The sequence below is a fragment of the Pseudochaenichthys georgianus genome, chromosome 7 (assembly GCF_902827115.2).
Source record: "Pseudochaenichthys georgianus chromosome 7, fPseGeo1.2, whole genome shotgun sequence".
NCBI lineage: Eukaryota > Metazoa > Chordata > Actinopteri > Perciformes > Channichthyidae > Pseudochaenichthys > Pseudochaenichthys georgianus.
In genome coordinates, this window is record NC_047509.1 from 37360013 (window position 1) to 37384283 (window position 24271).

General features: G+C 42.5%; 1 protein-coding gene across 1 annotated transcript in view; it reads left to right on the plus strand.

The window, feature by feature from the left end:
• The first annotated feature begins 898 nt into the window (after positions 1-898).
• Positions 899-24271, plus strand: part of LOC117449412 (collagen alpha-1(XX) chain-like) — a 41467-nt gene continuing 18094 nt past the window's right edge. Inside the window, exons 1-12 of the mRNA XM_034087078.2 lie at positions 899-998; positions 4551-4655; positions 6469-6612; positions 11203-11382; positions 16897-17094; positions 20370-20537; positions 21073-21192; positions 21293-21457; positions 21693-21851; positions 21941-22113; positions 22705-22834; positions 23885-24030. Coding sequence (XP_033942969.1) covers positions 899-998; positions 4551-4655; positions 6469-6612; positions 11203-11382; positions 16897-17094; positions 20370-20537; positions 21073-21192; positions 21293-21457; positions 21693-21851; positions 21941-22113; positions 22705-22834; positions 23885-24030 — 1788 coding nt within the window. The remainder of the gene's footprint in view (positions 999-4550; positions 4656-6468; positions 6613-11202; positions 11383-16896; positions 17095-20369; positions 20538-21072; positions 21193-21292; positions 21458-21692; positions 21852-21940; positions 22114-22704; positions 22835-23884; positions 24031-24271) is intronic.

The window sequence follows — 24271 nt, forward strand, 5'->3', positions numbered from 1 at the left end:
ACTCCAGTCAAATATCTGAGCTGCCTGATTGTTAATGTAGCTTTGTTCTGTCTGCGAGAACAATGTCCTTATTCAAAAAGAACAAATGTCAGAGTCAGTTGTTTCTAAAGATCATCTGCCTTCTCAACTTCTCTGCAGTTTCCAAGTCTATTTGAAAAAAAATGCAGTATCTGTAGTATTTGTTAGATTCAGGCCTTTATAATGTGCTTGCTTGTAAAACCTTTTGATTGATAATGTTGACTGACCTCCTTTTATATAGTCATGTACACAGATCTATTGTAGCAGGGTGAAATGGCTCTAAAACAACTGTTAAGATACAAATGAACAATCCCAATATTTCAAATAATCTTCCTTCATGAACAAATAAGCTACACATTCTTTTGTTTATGTATAGCAGTAAAAGGATCTTTCTTTATTTGGAGGCATTTACTAAACATTTTGTGTGTGTTAAATGTTGGCGCTCTCAGCAGAGGCGTGTTTGTTTTACGGCCTCTTAAAGTGCCTCGTAATATTATAGACTTGTGTGTGTCATTAGCGTGTTGAAGTTTAAGGTCTGCAATGGGGACCCAAGCACCTGTAGTCAGAGTCTGCAATAAAGAGTTACTTCCCATGGGAAAAGCCACCAGATACAAATTCAGAAAATAAACAATATTACTAAAAAATATTGTATCTGCCACCTATTGTTTCATGAAACCTTTTTGAAAGCCAGTGAATCATTTCAGTAATGTCAAAATGCAAGGTGATGTTTTTTCATTTAATGTTTTACTTAGTATTTTAGCATTTTATTGCATATTATTTGACTCGACTCAGTCATTTGAAACGTATTTATACCTAATAAATATATGCATGGCTAGGTAAATACTCATTGCATTGTTATTCATGTTTGTAGGCTCCACTCATGTCTCCTCACCTCCATGCTACATCATCATCTCTCTGGCTCATGCTGTGTTTCCTGCTCAGTGTCTTCCTGCTGCTGTCCCCAGGGGTCTATGGCCAAGGTAAAGTGCTTTCATCACAAATATAACTTCTTATTACTGCAAATATTCACATACACAGCTAGAGAGGATGGTGAAGTCTATCAAAAATATCTGTGTTTTGTTGTTGTAGTACAGGGCTTCTCAAACTCCGGACCAAGGTCCGGATCCGGACCGAAGTGCAAATCAATCCGTACCAAACCCTGTGTCCCATTATTAAATAAAAAAAGAATAATAATAAAAAAAATTAAAAAAATTCTGATTCTGATGTAAATTAAAGTGGACCTATTATGCTGTATTGGAAACATATATTGTAGGGCCATACCTATACTAAACATGTCTGTGAAGTTTTTTGCTTAAAATACCAAACAGTTCACCCATTGTAGCCATGCCAACTGTTCATACCGCTCTTTTGCAGCCCTGTTAGAGAAACGCGGATTTTGGGTCCTTAGCTTGAAAAAAAAAAAAGAGGAGACGGTGCTAATGCCTGATCAGAATTCTACCGGAGATAAAGTTAAATTCTGCTGTGATAAAACGCCATCCTGTTCTAAACCACATCAAGGATTATTTCTGAAACAGTATGGAGCTCAAATGCTTTTACTCTTGCAGGTTTATCACAAGGTGAGTTCCTTTTTTTATTTCCTGCTTTTTAAACACATGTGCTCTCCAGTACAGGTTAGCTCTGAGTGTTAGCGAGGCTTGCTAATGTAAACAAAGATGAGATTACGTCCAAAACACGTCAGGCAGTGTTTCTGATAGCAATTGTCTGTGGGTCCGCTGCCGATTTGACGTCAGATCGGCAGCAAATCTGTATCCGCTCGTTGTACACCCGTTTTTAAAAGATTTGGGTACGGAGGAAAAGAGAGGGTTTTATTTTCTGACGCTGCGTGAGTTCCCCGACGTACCGGGGACACATATTTATGTATATAAGACATCACAAAGTGCATTTTGCCTGATAGGTCCCCTTTAATGTATATTTTCTTGTGTCTGACGCGTTGTGAGAATGAACGTGCATATATATTTACTTGTGTGCGCGAGCGTGACACGCATTGCAGACCGCAAGTTTACCTTGACTTTCTAATGCTTCTAATGCCATTTTTGCTGAGGTTCAAGGCATTGGCTACAGACAAACAGTGTCATTTCTCCCACTAGTTCAAGCCAATTTTATGTTTTGTGAGCCATGATACATACAGTATGATGGCTCACAAAACATAAAATGTATTAATTAATTAAAAATAAAAGATACAAACACAAAACAAACCAGAATAAACGTAAACATTTCAAAATAAAATAAATAAATAAAAAAAGATTAAGAAGGTCCACAGCAACGACAACATGAAACACCCTTTAATTTACTGCAACGACATGTCGGGAAACCCCCTCAAGGGGGCCCCATGCATAGCGCGCCGAAACTCCTTCTCATAATTTCCACCCTATTCTAAGGGGAAGCATTTACGCAATGTGGTGCCTTTTAATTTCAGCTTCTTACTTTGTATTTCTTCGCCCCTTTCCCTCAAACTATTTTAGGAGAGTGCATTTACGTTGTGCCTCTCTTCCTCTGTTTCTTCTTTCTCTTTTCCTACCCCTGTTCCTCAGACCTATCCAAAGGGAGGAGACACGTTGTGCCTCTTGACTTTTACTTTCTAAGGGACAAAGTTCATATGGCGATGGATTCCTTTGAGCGACATGCGCCGGCCCGTGCCTTACCTTGGACTTCTAATAGAACTGCTCGGGTCTTGATAGATTGAGTGGGGAAGTTCATGAGATATCTGTTATTATGTACCACTATTTCTTTTTGAGAAAATTAAATGTAAAGGAAGGACGTAGCCCACAGCTTTTTTTGTAAAGATAAAGACTACTTGAGATGCTAGCTAGTTAGTTATTTGCACATGTTTTAATCACAACTCAGTTTAGCGAACACAATGTCTTACAATCTCACACACTTATTGTAAAATGTTGTGAAATTGTATAGTTTAGGGAAAAGCTTAATTTAGCTTGCTAGCTAATGGTATCCTCTTACCATTAATGTAAGCATAAATGATGTCATAACACTTTACATAAAACAATCATTTCATGTATATTATTACAATAATCCACATTTGATATGTCATATTCTTCACCTTAATAGTTATGATGATTACTATTATGTTGCATTACGCCATAACGCAGGTTTTGACCGGCATTTTTAATTACGGCAACCGCACTTCTCATTCGATTCTACAAGGTTACTGTGAGCTCATGTCTGTCACATTCTCATAACCACAATATCTAAGGAACGGAATTAAGAGGTCAAAGGTCATAAAAGACTTGTTTGGGTATAACTCAATGATACGTCTGCTAAACATGAAAAGTGAACACAAATGTAGAACAGGACAAAAAGTGTAATTGGATAAATTGATTAAGAGAAATGTATGAAAATTGCAACTTGAATGCTTGGTATTCATTAATCAGGCTATAATTAAAATACATGTTGGTTTATAAGAACAGTATATCACAGTGTGGTGCTTTTCAATCATTATGACATGTTTTTAAGAATGTTCTATTTATTCACGGTTCCTACATTTCATTAAAAGAAGCAATTGGCCTCAAATGTCAAATTATTTCAATGCTGAACTAAAGAATGATGGCTGCAACCAGCTACTCGTACCCCACCCACCAGGAAGTACAACACTGCTACTCTACTTGCCTGCAGATCTGCCCGCCTGTGTGGAGGAGTTGTTGTTGTAAGTGGGTCTGTTAGACCTTGACCCCAGTCAGTACAACTCCCACCAGACCCTTTCTGATCTTCTGCCAGGCTCCCAAGAAGATGAGGACCCTCTAGAGGCCCCTGGCTCAAATACACACACACACACACACACACACACACACACACACACACACACACACACACACACACACACACACACACACACACACACACACACACACACACACACACACACACACACACACACACACATGCTATTCAGAAAAGAATGTGTTGAGTGTTGAGGGTCATACGTCCACAGAAGCGATGAAGACACAGTTCTGTGATTCATGCTGTTCAAGTCTACACTCCTCTTGTCTTCTTTGCTTCCGTTTCCCGTCCCCCCTCATCTTCTTGTCCACCCTGCCACATAGTACATAAAACACCCTCACACACTGTAACTCTGTGCTGTTCCTCTGACATGACCGTTGACCCTCCAGTCTCCAACCAGCATCCTTCCTGTTTCTACAGCAGACGGGAAGACAGGGCATGCTTTGATGGATGAGAGGCCAGCTGGAGAGAGGGGTGGATGGAGGGCGGGAGGATACAAACATGAAAGACGCTGCTTGTTAGGAAGCCCCTGCTGGGAATTATGTAGATGAAGTCGAAACAAGACACAGATTTGATTTAGGGAGAAGGAAGCGAGAGGGGTTAGGCCGTCTTAGAACGGGAGCTTCACAGCTTGTTTCTTTGATCTTTGAAAAGCCTGCAACTGTCTCTTCCTCTTGACCCACATCATGGACTACACAGCATGTACACACATACATAATTAACCTGATTTCATGTTGTTGTTGTTGTTGTTGTCTCCCTTTGTCTCTTGGACTTTCAAGGTCGTCTTAAGCTGACGGTGCTGTCTGAGGACAGACTGCAGATGAAATGGAAGGAGGCCGACGGACCTGTTCAGGGCTACAAAGTCAGAGTGAAACCCATCTCAGGTGAGACTTCCTCGGCTCTTAAAATAACAACGATATTCAGACTGCAAGTGTTAGTTGTACATTTTCTGGAAAAACAAACAAACAAACAAACACTAACGAAGCATGCATTGGTTGTAAAGGGAGTAGTGAATGAGGAAGCGACTTCACACAGCCTTTGATTCTCCCGCTTGCCATCAGAAGCATCTGCCTCTGGCTCTGCGTATACAAAGGGGAGATAGGAAAGGAATAAAGGCAGCATTACAACATCAGATCATCCTTCTGGGAAAAGGGTTTTCGACGTCTGGGAAATCTTTATTCTTGCATGTGGAATACCAAGAGATGTCATTAAAGTATTTACAGAATCCAAAGATGTATTAGCAGGAAAAGCCAATAATCTGATCGTACACTGAGTGAACCAGCACAGTCCCTTGATCTCCTCTTCTCCTGTGTGGACATGTCATGAGGTGTGAAAGTGCCTTTGCTCTCCCGCTAGTCCAGACTGCTCTGTTGCTTCCCAGGTGATGCTTTTGATAAGAACCTCCACCTTCACATCTGTGATTCTTAACTTCATCTTTAACATTGATTTCTCTCTGTCACCCTCTTATCTGCCATTCCTCTCTGTGCCATTAAGTCCAGGCATGTCTCAAAGAAGGACACCGAGGGGGGGGGGGGCTTAGAGAAAGAATTCAGTCAGCGTGAGAAGGTGTTGGTTCTGGGAGAGGGGGGCAGTACGAGGATGAAAAGGTGGTGTCGATGTGATACACAACCATTGTGGTTTTGAAAAAGGCTTGAAGTGTAATTAAACTATTACATTTCACTTGTTGAAACCTGCAGGACCTGCCACACGCATCCAGGGCCAGCAGACGGTGGCCTTCAGTACTTTATCACTTATCATCGGATATGATTTTAAAAGAAGATGTTGTGTTCAAATATGTTGAAACATTTAGTTTGACAAATAATATGAGAGCAAGTAGACAACTGAAGCAATTATTGTATCATAAAAACATTTGGGAATGCAGGGAACATAATAACTAACATAAATAAGAAAAGGTTAAAGGATACACTTTTAAGGTCATATCAAAAATAAACTTGCAGGACTTGAATAAAGTGGTTACATCTTTCTAACCCACCGACAATAAGAATGGGGACGAGCCAGGTGTGCTGCTGTATTCCTGATTGCTCTACCTACGCTGACTCAGATCAAATCCTTACATGTGCTGATGATTCAGCCTTTTGGTAATTAACAAATGATGAATCAGCATACAGGAGGAAGGTGTCTGATCTTGTAAGACGTCGCAGCAATGATAGCCTTTAGCTTTGTTGTGGAAAAAGAATATCATAGACTTCAGAAGAGGGAAATATGGGAAGCTACCGCTATAAATGACCTGGTAACCAATAGCAAATATGAAAGCATTTACATTTCCTTGATCCTAAATAGAAAGATATCTTTATAAAACCTTAAAGATGGCTCATCGGAGATTATGTTAACAATAAGTTTGGCTTCCTAAAAACACTTGGGACATTTTGAAAGAGATTACATTCCCTGAGGCTATTGGACTCTTGAAGGTAAAACCTTCAGCCCTTATGTTGTGATTTTGAGGTTTACATTATTCGTGTCTTTATTGTAAACCACTGACAATTTAAGAGTTTCCTGTGTATCTTTTATATTTATGATATTCTATGGATGTCCATCTGATGTATGTGTGTAACGCTTATTGGCATGCTTTGTTGATTGTTATCGTGTCTATTCTGCAATGAGTAGGCAAGTTCTCACTTTCCCTTTGGACTTAATGCCATCCAGTCATTTCTCAACTCTATCTCTCGTCTCTCACAGAGGTGCCACAGCCGGAGCTGATGCTGACCACCACACGGGGCCGGGCCACGGTGGCAGGACTGGACTCCGGTCAGGAATACGCCCTCCAAGTCCTCGTGCTCAATGGGACGACGGAGAGGCTTCTCGCAAAGCGCAGATTCACGAGTAAGACACACAGCGATGTTGATGAGGAGTTTGTTGAATAGGGTGGATGGAGGGAGGTCTATGAACACAAAAGCAGTGCTTGAATTGGGCCGGGACTTCTGATTTGTACCCATCTGGTACCGTTACTTCTTACACGGTGCCGGTACGGCGGTACTCAGTAGGCCTACTCAGTAGATGCGTCATGAGGGGCCGCCGCCGCTTTTCCCGCCTCGTCCCCGGAGCAGCAGTCTTCGTCGCCCCAAACACCGTCGCGCCAAACACCGCCAACCCTCGGCGGCCCGCAAGTGCCAGAGGACCTCGGCAAAACAGAGCCTGTCCAGGTATATTTAAACATGTTCCCAGCTCGCCTGTACAGTGGGGTGAGGCGCTCATTTTGCAGCTCATGGTTTCAAAACAGAGATTGGCTGGAATTCCCTGTAAAATATATGCCATCTTCTGCCTGTAGACATTTCGGTTCAAAATACATCTAACTCAGATGCCTTCACCACAATCGTACCAAACGCTGTCTCCTGGTACTCATCTGAGTAACTCACTAACAAAGAAATAGCTAGGCCTACTATATGGCAGTAAAACAAGAATAGAGTTGAAAAGGGGAGTGATTTGTAAAATATCAATAAAGAAATAGAAAATCTTTTTACAGTTCTGTTTCATCTGGATGTTGAGAGATGTATCCATAGATCTCTTCATGTCGCTCTCAAAGTGCACCAGATTGATGCTTTCAACAACATCTTGTGTTAGATCCACTCCCCACTAACCCTATAATCTCAGATGCACCCTGAGTGAGTCATGTTGTTTAAGTACAGTGAGCCTTTCTAAAATACATAGTAAAGAGACAAACACGCCAGCATTATAGGATATACTATGGCTTTGAGCCAAGTTCTTGTTTTTGGGCGGTATAAATAAATTGACTTGAAACAGTTGCTGATTTAGAGTACTGGCACCTTTTTTATTCCAATTCAAGCACTGCACAAAAGGAACAAAGACCTGAGACAGTGGGTAAATGACAGTGCGAGGCTCACCTGAGCTCGCTAGCATGACAGGAATCTAGTTATTTACATCTCTATCCATGCAGAGTTGCCCACTTCCTTCTGGACGGTGATACATGATCATCGAGTTACATTATATTGGAGAAGGCTGAATTCGCTACTTGAAATATGTCCAACCTGCCGCACCTCACCAAAACAATTTAGATTGCTAAACAGAACTACGGGCAAAAGAAAAATAGGTGTGAGTTTTGGGCTAAACGGTCCCTTAAAGCTGTGTTAACTTTGCCGTTAAAAAGTCCATTATGGATATGCATGTTATTGACTCACTATCACTTCTCTATGTACAGGTGGTTTTAAAATACAGTACTGTTTGGTGCTAGTCGCTTAGCCTTTTTACTTCAGATATCGCCGCTACACAATACATAGACATCTTGACATAACGTGAACACTGTAACCCTTTCACTTTCGGTCAAAAGTACATTTACTTTGTAAATGTTGTAAACCAAAATTCTGTCCACATCTTACACAAACGTCTTTTTAAAATGGGATATAAAAATCCACAGGCCTGATCCGATGTACAGTGTTGACAGGAGATGAAAGGGAATGGTGTTGACTTGGCTAGTGCTGTGAGGTAACATTGGCAAGACAGCAAAGTCCTACTAAAGGAAATGGTATTGACATTTCTTACATTCTTACACTTTATTGGAGTTTGCAGTGTTTACTTCAAGGCCCCACCCCATGAGAGAGACACACACACACACGTCACCCCATTCAAAGTGAATGGGGAAGCGTCAACGCACGCCGCTGTGTGGACGGGCCGTAACCCTAATCCTAAACCTAACCAAGTCTTCACCCTAAAATGAATGATCCCCCTCATGGGGACCTCCAATTTGTCCCCATAAGGGAAGCCAGTCCCCACACGTGACTATGTAAACAGATTTAGGTCCCCACAAGTATAGTAATGCTAGACCACACACACACACACACACACACACACACACACACACACACACACACACACACACACACACACACACACACACACACACACACACACACACACACACACACACACACACACACACACACACACACACACACACACACACACACACACACACACACACACACACACACACACACACACACACACACACACACACACACACAGGGTAAGAATACTACTCTGTCTGAAAGTGGGTGCTGTTTGAAGTTGCTGTGTGTACTTACTTAAGTGCAGTCTGTTCCTGGGTTTTAAAATCCTCTTGGCCCAACAAAGATATCCATAACAGCAAAGTTGCCCTGACAATAATGTGTGACTTTGTTTCTGACAATCATCATCAGAAGGCACTGGGAGAGGATGGAGACATATTGATAAAGCATCACCTTTGTTTGAACGATTAGGGTCTGCGTAGGAATTTGCATGAACTTGTGCACTTCTTGTCCCTCGGGTTATTTAGACATCCCTGTCTCTGCCTTTAACACAGTTATTTCCTGCAGCATCTCTCTGTCAGATTATGGCCCTGATTTGTAAAACCCTTTTGACGTTTTATTGTCAGACTCCCCTTGGCATTATATTCTAGCCTCTGATATGTGGATCCAGTCCGTGGTTGCTTTGAGTGATAGTAGGTTACTGTGTCGAGTGGAGCGTGTCCAGGCAAGTCTTGGAACATGTTAACTTGAAGATTTGTAACACCGCCTGGCGCCTGTCTCTCTGGAATGATGGCAGTCTGGGAATTCCTTCCTGATGCGTCGCGTTTCCCATTCGATAGAACCCCCTCCGGGCAAGTTTTCTTCCTTGAGAAATGTCACCCTCAATTTGCTGTTGTTGACCTTGTCTCTTGACTCAAGGCACAGATCTGCCTACCCGACCTGGTGATGCAGTTGAGCCAGAGGAGCGATAACATATCAACAGCAAACATGTTTTGTCTTTTTTTGACATCTCTGATCCTTAATGTGACAGAAACTGAACAGAATGAACTTATTTACACTATATCCTTTGTTAATTTTTTGAACATGTCAGAAAGAAAACATACATCAATAATAATAATATATATTCATTCTTTTTTTTTTTTTTTTTTTTCACTCATAATAATAATTATAACAAAGTACAAAAAAAAAAAAATACAAAAAAAAAATAATGATATATAATAATTCTCTGGCCGTTTTTATGATCAAGTGCTGCTGTCACAATGTTGTGTTACTTTGTGACCAATGCAGACACATAAGGATGTTTCATTAACAGTGATATACCAAGATAAATACAATAATTACCACATAGTAGAGGTTCTCTTTAAATCCTGCATTCGGAATGTATTATTAGCATTAGCCCAACCCCTTCACCACTACCTCAAAAGAAAGTACTCATTAAACAACAGTCATACATAGAGTCAAACAATTACATTTTTTATTGTTGCATTTGTGTGTAAGCAACACTTTGATTTTACAGCTGTTAAATGTGTGCTTTTAAATACTTTACATACTGCTGGCAACCTTGTGAATTGTCCTCTGGAAAATGGATACATGAGAAGAATCACACATAAGTATATATTGTATTATTCATTTGATCTGCAACTATGAACTGAAATTGTCAATATATAATGAGTGAGGTAAAACAAATATACTCCCTGGCGTAACCTCTAAAAATATTACAACTAGTTACAACTGTTGGATGGATTGTCATTAAATGTGACATACATGTACGTTTCCCCTCTGAAGGGTTATAACTTTGGATGTTCACATAACCTTTCACAGAAGCCATTCTCAAAGTCTGTGTTTGTCTAAGATTCGGTTTAAGGATAAATACCTGCAAAATGAATGACATTCCCATCATCCTTATCTGGCCTTTGTATTTGCATTGCAATTTTTTGGATGCTAACACACAGCTAATATGGTAAACATAGTAAATAGTATAGCTGCCATCAACATGTGTTAGCGTTGTCAATGCGAGCATGGTAGCATTTAGCTCAAAGCTTTTCTCTGCCTATGTCGGCCTCTCAATGCCGACAGTGGGACTGTGAACTCTGTATGTTTTATTTGGCCGTGATTGGGGCATTTAGCCTGATCTGGTCTGATATCAGTGAGACATTTAAAATGTGTCCACTCACTAGGTATCCTTGTGTGATGCTGGTGAGAACAGTTTCATTAAAAACGTTTATTCTAAAGGGGACCTATCATGCAAAATGCACTTTTTGATGTCTTTTATACATAAAGGTGTGTCAGTGGAAATAAAACCCTCTCTCTTTTCCTCCGTACCTAAATCTCTAAAAACGGGGGAACAACGGAGCTGATCCAGATTTGCTGCCGATATGACCTCATATCGGAAATGTGGGCTGTTTTACATTTCTGGGTGCATTGGACCTTTAAACCTATATCCTTTGTTATTAAGATGTAGCGGAATTGTTTTGATAAGTAATTATTAGATGGCAAAAGTATCCCGTCAGTGAAAGGGGTTATAAATTAGCTGGTATATCATTTTAATGTAGTTTGTTTGATAATATTTGACTCTGAAAGGTTTCCGGTTGCCTGCCCTGCTGACATCAAGTGTTACATAAAATGAATAAAGATGACTCTTAACTGATTTTCTGCTATTCCTCTCTTCCAGTGGAGGGTCTGCGGGATGAGGAAATGATCCGCAGCGGTAGTCGAGAGCAGAAGAAGAAGATGTTGCCAGGCGGGTCGGGGTCTGGAGACCTGGACGATGTGACGGAGGCTCTTATTGGACGGCCAGCAGTTCTGTATCCGGACCCCACCAACAACCCCGCTGCTGCTGCTCCGACTACAGGTAGTGCATGTTAGTAGATAATAACACTACTTACCACACATCTCAAATTACAGTATGGTTTGGCCTACTTAAAGCTAATGCACTTGCAATATTCCTTCCATTGTGGATTCTTACTCACTATAATTGCACTTGTTGAAAGATAAAAGCATCAGCACAATGGCAGGTGATGTAATGTAATGTCCTCAGGGCTTGAATGTGAAAGGAATTATGATTACATAGCAACATGGGATAGTGGAATGGATCTGTCATCTAACGGATGGTTAGATCTAGTTCAAGCCCTCAAGAAAGGTGCCTGTGTAACCAGTCATGATTGATTCTGCTGACAGTTGTCCGCTGTTTAAAATCTGCTCAAAGATTGTTGGTCAACCCTGTCAGAGATTTATGAGTCAGCATACTATAACAACCTAATAAGGCTGTCCAACAACATCATCTCGGACCCAAACCATGTTCTGAACAGCGAATATGAACTGCTAACATCTAATCGGAGATACAGGGTCCCGCGATTCAAAAAGGTCAGAGTGAAGCACTCCTTTGTGAATCAGTCAATCCTCACAGTAAACACAGAGCTGAATCCCAGATCAGATGCACGCTAAAGGCTCTTTAAGCATCTCAGTGATTGTGATGTTATGTTAAATGTTTGTTTGGTTTTTCATGTCTGGATATTCAACCCAGTCTCACGGCATTTCGTGTTATAGTCAGGACATTTAATCTATTGATTCGTGTTCACCATCACGATTTTCCCCTTTTTTTCGTGTCACACAGAACGATTTTAAAAGCAATGTATTTCTATTGGTAGTATGTTTCGTGCCTGCAGCACGTCTTTTTGTCCGTTCGGGTCTTGGAAGACCGGAAGCTGTGGGGTTCATAAAAACATCTCCTTACTCAATATCAAGCCACGATTATTGTTTTTATTTTAGAAATTGGGCTCAGAGCCTCAGAATACTGAAATCTGTATTTTTTTAATCTCTGGCTTTTTGTCCGTCAGGAACTGAATTTCAAAATAAAAATAACCGGAAACAGACGTAAACCTATAAGGGACATTTCGAAAAACTAGGGCCACCAGGGTGGGTGGAGGGGGTCCGGAGGACGGGTCTGGGCTGACAACCCAGGGGCACAGCAGAGGAAGGGATCTCAAGGCAGAGTTCAAGGAGGGGCGAAGACCACAGCTCTCAGGGGACCGGGCAGGAGCCGGTGTTGACCGGACAGTAACCAGAGCCGGTGGGACAGGTGTCGGCAAGATTCCCCGCGGAAGAGGACAAGGAGTTGGCAGGACCCCCGACGAGACATGTAATGTTGAGGCCTCCAACGAAACAGGACATGGGGTTGGCAGGACCCCCGGTAGAAGAGTAGTCGGCGGGGCCTCCAACGGCACAGAACACAGGACCGGCAGTAGAGTTGACGGCGGGACCTCCAACGAGACAGGACAAAGGGTTGGCAGGACCCCCGGCAGGAGAGTAGTCGGCGGGGCCTCCAACAGCACAGGACACAGGACTGGCAGGACCCCCGGCAGGAGAGTAGACGGCGGGACCTCCAACGGGACAGGACATAGGGTTGGCAGGTCCCCCGGCAGGAGAGTAGACGGCGGGACCTCCAACGGGACAGGACATAGGGTTGGCAGGACCCCGGCAGGAGAGTAGTCGGCGGGGCCTCCAACGAGACAGGACAAGGAGCTGGCAGGACCCCCAGCGGAACCTCCAACGGTACTTGAGTAGAGAGAGAGAGAGAGAGAGAGAGAGAGAGAGAGAGAGAGAGAGAGAGAGAGAGAGAGAGAGAGAGAGATGAGAGAGAGAGGAGAGAGAGAGAGAGAGAGAGAGAGAGAGAGAGAGAGAGAGAGAGAGAGAGAGAGAGAGAGAGAGAGAGAGAGAGAGAGAGAGAGAGAGAGAGAGGACTCGAGAGGGAACTGGAGGGGTGTCTTGAAAGGAGACTCGAGAGGGAACTCGAGAGGGAACCTGGAGAGGGAACTGGAGAGGGAACTCGAGAGGGGACTCGAGAGGGAACTGGAGAGAAGACTTGAGAGTGGACTCGAGAGGGAACTGGAGAGAAGACTTGAGAGTGGACTCGAGAGGGAACTGGAGGGGTGTCTTGAAAGGAGACTCGAGAGGGGACTCGAGAGGGAACTCGAGAGGGAACTCGAGAGGGAACTCGACAGGGGACCTGAGAGGGGACTTGTGTCGGTCGGTACGCCGACAGGACACGGGGAGCTGGCGTTGGCCGGTATGCCGACAGGACACGGGGAGCTGGCGTCGGCTGGAGAGCCGACAGGAGACGAGGTGCTGGAGTCGGCCGGAACGCCGACAGGACACGGGGAGCTGGCGTCGGCCGGAGAGCCAGTCCTGGAGCTGAAACTGGAGTTGGGACCATGGCTACTGGGGCCGGTACTGAAGCCGGAACCATGGCTGCTGGCACCGGAGTAGTGTTAATTTCGTTGACTAAAACTATGACGAAATATGTTCGTCAACGACCTTTTTTTCCATGACGAAAACGAGACGATGACGAGACGGCAAAGTCTAAGGCCACTACTGCTTGGGAGAAAGAAACGACGTGATATTTGGGCCCATTTTCGCTACAATGAGGCGGAGAAAAAAAGCGAATGCATTGTTTTATTATAATCTTATTTATTTATATACTAAAATGACAAATTATTGATTTTGGATAGACTAGTTTGACTGAAATGTTCTATATAATCTGATGACTAAAAAAGACTCAACAGTTTTCATTGACAAAAAGTAGACTAAAATAATTTGTTTTCTTTGACTAAAATAAGACTAAAATGCTCAGACTTTTAGTCGACTAAATCTTGACTAAAATGTTTACCGTTTTAGTCGACTAAAATAAGACTAAAATGCTCAGACTTTTAGTCGACTAAAACTTGACTAAATAAAAACAGGATGAAGGTGACTAAATATGACTAAAACGGAAATTTAACACAGGACTAAGACTAAAACTAAATTAAAAAATAGCTGACGAAATTAACACTAGGCCGGAGCCATGGCTGCTGGGGCCATGACTGGGGCTGGGACCATGGCTGTGTGGGCCGGTTATGTAGCAGGGACCATGGCTGCATGGGCCGGTTCTGGAGCCGGAACCATGGCTGTGGGGACCGGTTCTGGAGTCGGAACCATTGCTGCTGGGCGTGGCGCGGAAGCCTGGACCCTGGCTGTGTAAGCCAGGTAATGGAGAATGGAAGCATGGCTGCGTGGGCCGGTACTGGTGCATGGATCCATGGCCTTGTAGGCCTGTTCTGGAGCCGGAACTGGGGCTGGAACCCTGGCCTTGCGTCTCTTAGGAGTATTTTGGAGGCTTCGTGGACCTCCAAACGCCAGACCAGACTCCAAGAAAGGGTCAGAACAAGACTGGCACTCAGGGCTACGTGAGAAAACCCTAAGCCACTCGGGCAACAAGCTTCAGAGCCAGGGCTTGCGAGCAACCTCCTGACGTGCCTCCTTCAACGCAGCCTCTCTACCCCGTCTAGATGAGGCACCTTTCCACGTATAAAAAATGTACTCCAGAGAGTATCCAAGACATTCCGCCTGTCGCATCAAATGGGCTGAGTCTGCTGGGTCCATAATGGTCGGTTCGTAATGTTACGGTGTGTGAAGCAGGCAGGACCCAAATGCAGAATAAAGTGAAAAATCCTTTATTTCAAGGCTAGGTGATAAACAAAGACAAAACAGAACACTCACCGACGAACTAGTCATGACACAAGACGAACCAACAAAGACAGACAGAAAAAACAGAACTTAAATACACACGAGACTAATCACACAAACAAGACACAGGTGAGGAGGGAGGAGAAAACACAGGGGCCACAGGTGAACACAATCGGGTAATCAGACACCAGGGAAACTAACGACAGGGAACCACAGACAGATCTAAACAAGACAAAACACAACGCAGACAGAAAACCAAAAACAGATATAGACAAGACAAAACACCATAAAGACAGATCGTGACAGATACACAGCCAACATTGCTTTTAAAATCGTTCTGTGTGACACGAAAAAAAGGGGAAAATCGTGTTGGTGAACACGAATCAATATATTAAATGTCGTGACTATAACACGAAATGCCGTGAGACTGGGTTGTGATGTTTGTCCATGTTGATGTTACACATGGAGCTGCTGTGATGTCAAATTTCATATCGTTAACTTCTCCTGCATTACTTGCACATTAGTCTTGCACTATTTATTTCTACTCTTGCACTATTGTTATTGTTTATTTTGTATTCTTTTGTCCTATATATATTTATGTTGCATTGTGGGAGGAGCCTGTGACTTGAGTTTTTTCTTTCATATCTACACGGTTGCTGTGCATATGACAATAAAGCCCTTTGAACTTTTGAAACCTATGATAATCAAGGCCAGCGGTTTTCAAAGTGTGAGTCGCGCCTCCCCGGGGGGGCGCCAGAGAGCTTCAGGGGAGGCGCAGCGTGAGAGAAAAATAACGAGGAACAGTGAAATCTAGCTGGTTAACTTCAGCTAACTTTATGCGAGCGGCAACATGGATCGATTTTTTGTGAAATTACCTAAAGTGAGAGACGAGACAGCGTCTGGAAGAAAACGTCACTTGCACACTTTTGGCTGTCTGTGGAGACCGAGTTCCCCCACCTCGCCAAAAAGGCTGTAAAAGTGCTCATTCCCTTCACCTCCACCCAGGGGCGGGCTGGCCATCTGTAGAATCTGGAGAATCACAGAACGGCCGGTCGCCAAGGGTCGCTGACGGCCGGCTCGGTTTGCTGACGGCCGGCTCGGTTCGCTGACGGCCGGCTCGGTTTGCTGACGGCCGGCTCGGTTTGCTGACGGCCGGCTCGGTTCGCTGACGGCCGGCTCGGTTTGCTGACGGCCGGCTCGGTTCGCTGACGGCCAGCACCGCTGCAACATCGAAGTTGCGCTGACAGACGACAGAGGTCCACCGTTTCCCCGCAGCGAGGCTCCCACCCCGTTGACAGTTCACTAGAAATGCAATTGAATAACCCTGCATTATAGCAACAATAATAATAATTATAATAGCGATAATAATTGGGAGGGGGGGCGCGGCTGTTCTTATGTTCTCTGAGGGGAGGCTCACCTTCCCACACTTTGAAAACCCCTGATCTAGGCAAACCACCAATGTAAAAAAATACAATAAAACCTGCAACAGAACATTATCTCTATCCTCTGATATTCCTTTGTCATTATAGCACTATTAGACCGACAGAGATGCTGCCAACACACACACCATACCAAAAAAAAGCCAGTAGACTAAGTGCAGTATACTGTATTTAAACAGACCTACACCAAAGCGCTTTCAGAGAAATACACACACAATAATGACACTGGTTGATCTTTTATACCATAATGAAAAAGTTGTGACCATGAATCGTAAACAACAATGTTCAAGTGTAGACAGGAAACTTTTCAATTTGATCCTTCAAATGGATATAAGATCAACAGTTACAACAGGCAGCCTCAACTAGTCCTCTAAACAATCTTTGCTTATCTCAATGTCAGCTCACCCATGTGTTCTGTCCTGCAGAGCCCCCAGCAATAGAAACCCCCTCTCAGCTCCCCGAGTCGGCGCCAGAGAATACCCCCAAAGAGAAGAGGAAGAGAAAGAATGGAAAAGAGCGGGATCGTTCCAAGGGGGAGAATAAGGAGGAGCAGGGGACGACACAGGGCAAAGCAGCCAAGGAGAAATCCCGGAAAACACCCACCCCTACCCAACCAGTGACAGGTAAGCCTCTCCCGTGTTAGGAAACATGTAATTAGACTGATTTAAAAATGCTTCTTTCTGCAATATTTGGTGTTGAACTGAACCAAAACGTGATAAGGACAACTCCCTTTTAAGCAGGAAGTTAAGCAGGTGATCTTAAAGAACGTCTGGCCACCATCGTCTTCGGCTCAGTTAAGGAACAAGAAGCTTGAGCTCAGTAAATGCTGGTTTGAAATGTGATGACAGTGTTTACACAGGGGTGGGACAGGAAGGATAATGACAGACCCTGCCTTTCAGCTGCAGGGCGCATGTGTGTCCTCTCTTTCTCTCATAATCCAGAGGAACACACACATTCACATACGTGGAAACTCACTCGTCCATTTTAACACCTACGCCTACCTTTTGCCTGCCTAAATGAATTTGAAATTAGAGCCATCTGCTTCCGGATTCAACACCATCCATTTACCCATATACTTATCGGTACCACTTTACAATAAGACTACCCTTATAAAGAGTTTACGAATAGTTTGTAATTCATTTATTAATTAGGTTGTGAACACATAAATCATTAATAAGCTTTTATAAGACATGAGATAAACAGGGCAACTGTGACTGGTTGCTTGCCAAATAGTGAGCCCACATGTATCTGTACTGCTAAGCCTTATATTTGCTACTTAGCTTACTTCATCTTCTTCATCAGCCAGCATCCTTGGTATCTGGTGCTCGCTGAGTTGATTCCCCCCTCATCCATCTTGATGTTTCTTGGCATCTCTTATGACCATTTATGAATGAGTTATTAACATTTATAACTGCCAAAAGGGAGACTTATTATAAAGTGTGAAACACATCACCATCTATTGATGAGTCACTAACATGTATAACTACTGAAACGGTGCGTTGTTTTTAAGTTTAATACACATGTCCATTTGTGAATGAGTTCTAATATTCACGCTTGCCTAATACACATTTTTCACATGAAATGCAAAGTCAGATGCAACATAACCAAGCAAAACATTTTATTCACACATGAAGAAAATCAGGACTCAAAGTAATGACTGTTTAGTATGACTGATACACATATTTAAACATGAAAGCTTTTCTCAGACATAAATGAAAGACTTGGTAAGGCATAATGGTACTCAGACTGGAAAGGCTTTGTGTATATCCTTGAACAAGCGTCCAAGCAGTCCATCAGCGGGACCAGAGCCAAGATGACCATTCAAGAACCTTGAGGTGTTCCTCCAACAAACTCTCTGTACGGTTTCCTCTCAGTCTACGGACATGTCCTTTGACGGTCGACCAAGCTCTTTGGATATGACTGCCAGTCTGGGGGTTCACCAACCACCTGCTGTGGTTTATGGTGGCGTGGTTGTACCCCATGTACTCAGCACTCTCCTGTATGCCCTCCACTCATCACTAATAATGCTACTTTCTGACTTAACATGCCGTTCAATCAGAGGGAAAAGGTGGCATCTTGATCGTTTCTCCACTAGTTTCAACACTAGTCTCCGCATTTGTCTTTAACTCCCATCATTCCGAAGACCAATTTCTTCCTTCTCCAGGTATGTCCAAAGCGTCCACACACAAAATAAATCATAACATCATCTTAGTTAACAACAAAGTGCACACAAATTGCAGTAAAAATGGTTGCACATCATGTTTCAAAATGCCATACTTTTGTTTATTAGGTGCATTGTATAACATAATGTAAGGATAATTATACAGTAATGGTCCATATTGATTTCTTTAGTTAGTCTCTTGTACAAGAAAGCCCAGTCTATAACTGCCGAACATAGGATCTGGGTACAGTACCTTCTCCCAGACACAAATACTCAAATAAAATAGTTTACTTTATCAGCATTGGTATTACCAATGCTTACTATTTATTTGATACCAATTTGGTAATACAATTAATAAAAATAACACGGTTTGGGTTTGTTCTTCAGATGACTGTGACGTTAACGTGTAAGCTCAATAATGAACTCCAGCTCAACGAACCATAATGTAATATCTAAGTAATCATCTTGAAATATGACATTATTTGTAATATACACATATCTTATTGTGAGGTTGATTTCACATACACTACGCTGCTCTTCAACACTACTTTGACGTTAGCTCGTCTACATAATCGAGCATAGCGAATTGAAATTAACCTTAGCAATGCATAAAGTGACCTACCTAATAAAATATCTCTCTAACTTACAAGAATGACCTAATTTTACCAACCTCAAACATTGTACATTATTATCCCACTTAATGCTTAACACTTCTCTATTACGTTTTAACTTGGAGGCTACGATTAGCATCGTTAGCACAGATATAGCTACCATTTGCTTACATGCTAACCCAAGCCTTAACATTCATTAACGTTAGCTGACAAAAAATATAAGCAATACATAAATAAAGTACTCAAATTTCACTTACCGCAAAACCGCATTCATGCACCGTCTGTTTTAACCGCAACGCGAGTCACAATAGTCCGATATAAGAATGATGAATAGTCCACAAGGCACCAGCACAACAAACACGGCAGAGTTGAAGTTATGATCTTGGGATGAGTTGAGCAGGCAGAGTACCTGTAGCATCATGGAGCAGCTAGCAGAGAGGCAGAAAGCTAACAGCAGCAGTCACTGGACAGACCTGTCACTCAATGTGACCACGCCCTAATTGATGCATAACTTAAAGGCTTAATATAACTTAAATAAATTATAAATGGTAGTACTCATTAATAAATGGTGATGTGTTTAACACGTTACAATAAGGCTCCCTTTTACCAATTAGAAATGGTAGTAACCCATAAAAAAAATGGGAATGTGTTTTACACTTTACAATAAAGCTCCCTTTTGGCAGTTATAAATGTTAATAACTCGTAAATAAATGATTATAAAGAGATGCCAAGAAACATCAAGATGGATGGGGGGAGAATCAACACAGTGAACAACAGATACCAAGGATGTTGGCTGATGAAGAAGACGAAGTAAGCTAGGGCCAATATAATAGTCATCTTGCCAAATAGTGAGCCCGTGTTGATGTGTGAAAACTATGTTAGAACTGGTTTATAAATGGTTTTTAATGATTAATAAAGTGTTTAGAACCTAATTAATAACCTAATTATGAACCCTTTATGAATCCTTTATAAGGATAGTCTTATTGTAAAGTGGTACCTACTTATTCATATACAGATGTGACAAATAAAAGGAAATGTTCATCAACTAAAAGCGTCCAGCCTTTTCTTTGGCATCTGGAACACTAATCAGTTCACAACTAACTGCATCATGCTTCCTTTAATCAAGGGATGTCTCCAAGGAAACCATTTGAGTGTGAGACCGATGCAGCTGCGGACATTGTGTTGTTGGTGGACGGCTCCTGGAGTATCGGGCGTACCAACTTCAGACGGGTTCGAGACTTCTTGGAGGGCCTGATGACACCCTTCAACATCGGGCCGGACCACATTCAGATCGGTGAGGATCAGAGAGTGGCAGTGAAGCCTAATGCCTTCCTCTTTGTGGGTGGTCTTCATAAAGACACAGTGCCACATGGAGGAGATCCTAAGTCTTTGTCATCAATGAGAGGAGCAGACTGTTTAACTGTAGCGGTCCGATTTGATATGAAAGGATTTATACTTTTCTGTCAGATCAAGTCTTGCATGCTGTGTTTTTTCTCTCAAGACAAGTGCATTGCAATAGCATTTATTATGACATTTGTATTACTGAATTTATTGACAATTTATTTTATTTCTGCTAAGAAAGAATTCATAATTTTTTATTAGGAATTGTAATTGAAAGATACATAAAGAAAAAGAAAATTCACTAAAAGAATAAATAATATAGTATGCCAAAACGGATACTGTCTGCTAGCTTTTTCTCGGTGAAAACAAAAAATGGAGGAAAAAAACCAAGGATTTTAAAATCAGTCATTTAAAGTATTATTTATTTACCTTTACTAATGGCCACAAAAAGTAATAAAATCTTGTTAAATATTTGTATTTTCCCCCAGGTCTGACCCAGTACAGCGGAGACCCCCGCACAGAGTGGCATCTCAACAACTTCACTACCAAAGAGCAGCTTTTGGAGGCAGTGAGGAATTTCAGATATAAGGGTGGAAACACATTTACAGGTAATCACCCTATACTCCTTCGTTGCTGTGTTTGAGTGCATACAATACACAGTAGACTATCATATGTCTGTAAGTAGGTAACCCTGCATCCATCTCCCAGGCCAGGCGCTGCTCCATGTCATGGAGGAGAACATGAGGCCAGAGGCAGGCGCAAGGTCAGCTACACCTTTTTTCCTGGTCTTGTTGACCGATGGTAAATCTCAGGATGATGCCATTGCTGCGGCAGACCGCCTGAAGAATGCCGGCGTGGAGATCATCGCTGTAGGTGAGACTAAATACTTTTAAATGCGTCTACTTTCGAGTTCGAGTTATGTGGAAGCCAATGGGAGCTGAGCTTCCATAAGGTGGGGTCTGAGCTCCTATGAAAGCAGTGAAATCATACATCTGTGATGGTCGCTAATACATTACCAACAACCATTATTTTAATCACAAATAATGCATAATGCTGCTGCTGCTGCTGCTGCTAATCTCTATAATGCTTTTGTATTTGTGTAATTCAGGTGTAAAAAATGCGGATGAGGCCGAGTTGAGACAAGTAGCGTCGGAGCCCGTGGATCTGAACGTCTACAATGTCAATGACTTCCCGCTGCTCAGCAAACTAGTGTCCCGATTGGTCCACATCCTGTGTGGGAGGATAGAGGACCGCGGCATCTCAAAACGTAACACATCTATCTGGCTAATCAGCCTTTCGTCCTACTCAAACCTTACTGTATTCAACATGGTCCTTTTCTTGCTGCTGTCATTTCAGGAATGGAGCCTGGGCCCACAGTAGACCCAGCCCTCTCCTACCCAAGTCCTTCTGATCTCCGCTTCTCTCAGCTGGGCTCCAGAGAAGTGCAGCTTCACTGGACCAATCCTGCTGAAGCTGTCCAACAGTTCAGAGTGGTCTACCACAGCGCTGAGGGCCAGAGTCCACAGGAGGTCAGAACCAAGTGGCAACCTCTTGCTGAGAGGAGAAGCCAATGTTTAACTCTCATTCCCTCTAATGGCCAGCAGGCAACTCCAATGGTGTCAAAAGTCAAATTGTATGAGAAAATTACCCTATTTCTTACTTGATTTATTTTTTCAGAAAAGACACAATGTTTAGACACAATGTTTAGTTTGTCAATTATAGTTAATATAAAATATACAAACATGTACAAAGGCTGATTGACAAGCTGCCGTGGTGGTTGCCATCTTCTTGTGTCACTCATTTGAGGCCTTTAACTTGTAGTCCACAAACCAATTAAAGTCTGTGGTCAAAATGCAACCATACTTTATATTGCCACATTAGGTTACGAGACATAACAGTTATATAAACAACAACGTATAACCGCCAATTCCAGTCGCCACATCGTTGACATCATACTCTAATTCCGTTGGAAATGTGGCGATTTCATTGAATAATTGTGATGGTAAACCGGGATGGGAAGATAGTGTTTTCATATAAAGTAAAATATTTGTACAGAATATTAAATTGTCCAGTGTTTTGTGCATGTTTTGTGTCTGACTGTAGGGGATGTTTGTCCACAGGTGGTGTTGGGCGGCTCCGAGTCCACCGCGCTGCTAGAAGGCCTCTCCTCTCAGACACTGTACCATGTGTCTATCTTCCCTGTGTATGAAAACAATGTTGGCCTGGCCCTCAGAGGAACCGTCACCACATGTAAGACTGACAATACTGCGAAACATTCTATTTTAAAGGATCCATCTGTTTATTTGCAGTATCCCAGTTAATACTGATATGAAACTTGAATGTTTCTACAGTAAGTTATGTTTTTCTATTTGGATTATATGCTGCATTTCTATCTTTATTTTGATAACCCCTATACTAGTATACAATGTTGGCCTGCCACCGTAACACTACAAAGGGGATATTGATCCATTTGTTCTAGTAAAAAAGCGTGTTCTCTGACGAGCATTACAAAGATGATATCCTCCAACATTACTCAGCCTGCGATAGAGGGCGAAACATCAAATACTTGTATTGTCAAACGAGCGTATAGGGAGCGTCACACTATGGCATTTTATGAAAGGTCAATACAAATAAAATGTCACCATATTGTATTTTTGAGACACAGAATTGCACACCTGGAGTTTCCAGAGTGGAGTATGGGTTCATTGAGAAGAACAACATTTAAACAATGATTGTGAGTGACGGTACGAAACCTCATTATTCAGAGGAATGCTCAGAACTCAAATATTGGTGTTAGCTAAAAATCGTCAGTATAATCTTTTTGTCCTTGCTGCCAAAACGTCTTATGAAGGACCACAGAGAACTATACAATACAGGTGTAATATCTCATTGTATTGGGCCCAAAAACAGTGTAATCACTGTTAGTATTAAGTAATAATAATAATAATAATAATAATCCTTATATTTATTATAGCGCTTTATCAATGACTCTCAAAGCGCTTTACAAATACACATTACACATACGTAATGGTCATCTACTGTGGACAATACCCACAGGAGCACATTCGGGTGAAGTGTCTTGCCCAAGGACACACGGCCTGACGCAGTGGGGCGGGAGCGGGTTTGGAACTGGAGCTCCCCAGCGCCCCGCGTAGGTGGTCGAATACAGGAAACATGAATACACAAGGTGTCTAAAGAGCCTTTTTAAATGCCCATCATCGGTTACATGTTTGTAAACCATGTTTACTTCTGACAACTGGTCACCCTCTATTTTCTCTTCCTCTCTGTCTCCTCACTCAGTGCCCCTGGCCACGCCTGCCAACCTGGAGGTGACTCCTTCCTCTCACAGCACCCTGCAGGTGAGCTGGGGTGCTGCGCCCAGGGCCACACAGTACATGATCCTGTACTCTGCACTCAGCCACGGAGAGCCTGACGACGCCAAGGAGGTGAGCACTGGATCTCTCTTTGTGTGTGTGTGTGTGTGTGTGTGTGTAGGGAGGACAATGAAAGGCCTGTATGTTGTTGTATACATGCAACACACATGTGATTTGTAATGGTCGGTTATCAGCAGACAGTAAAGACAAAACATAATGATCAATCAAAGCGGAGCAAGAAAGCCCAATAAAGTTTTAAATGGTATGTTAACTTCTACTTTGCACCATATTAAAGTCTGAGATTACACACATG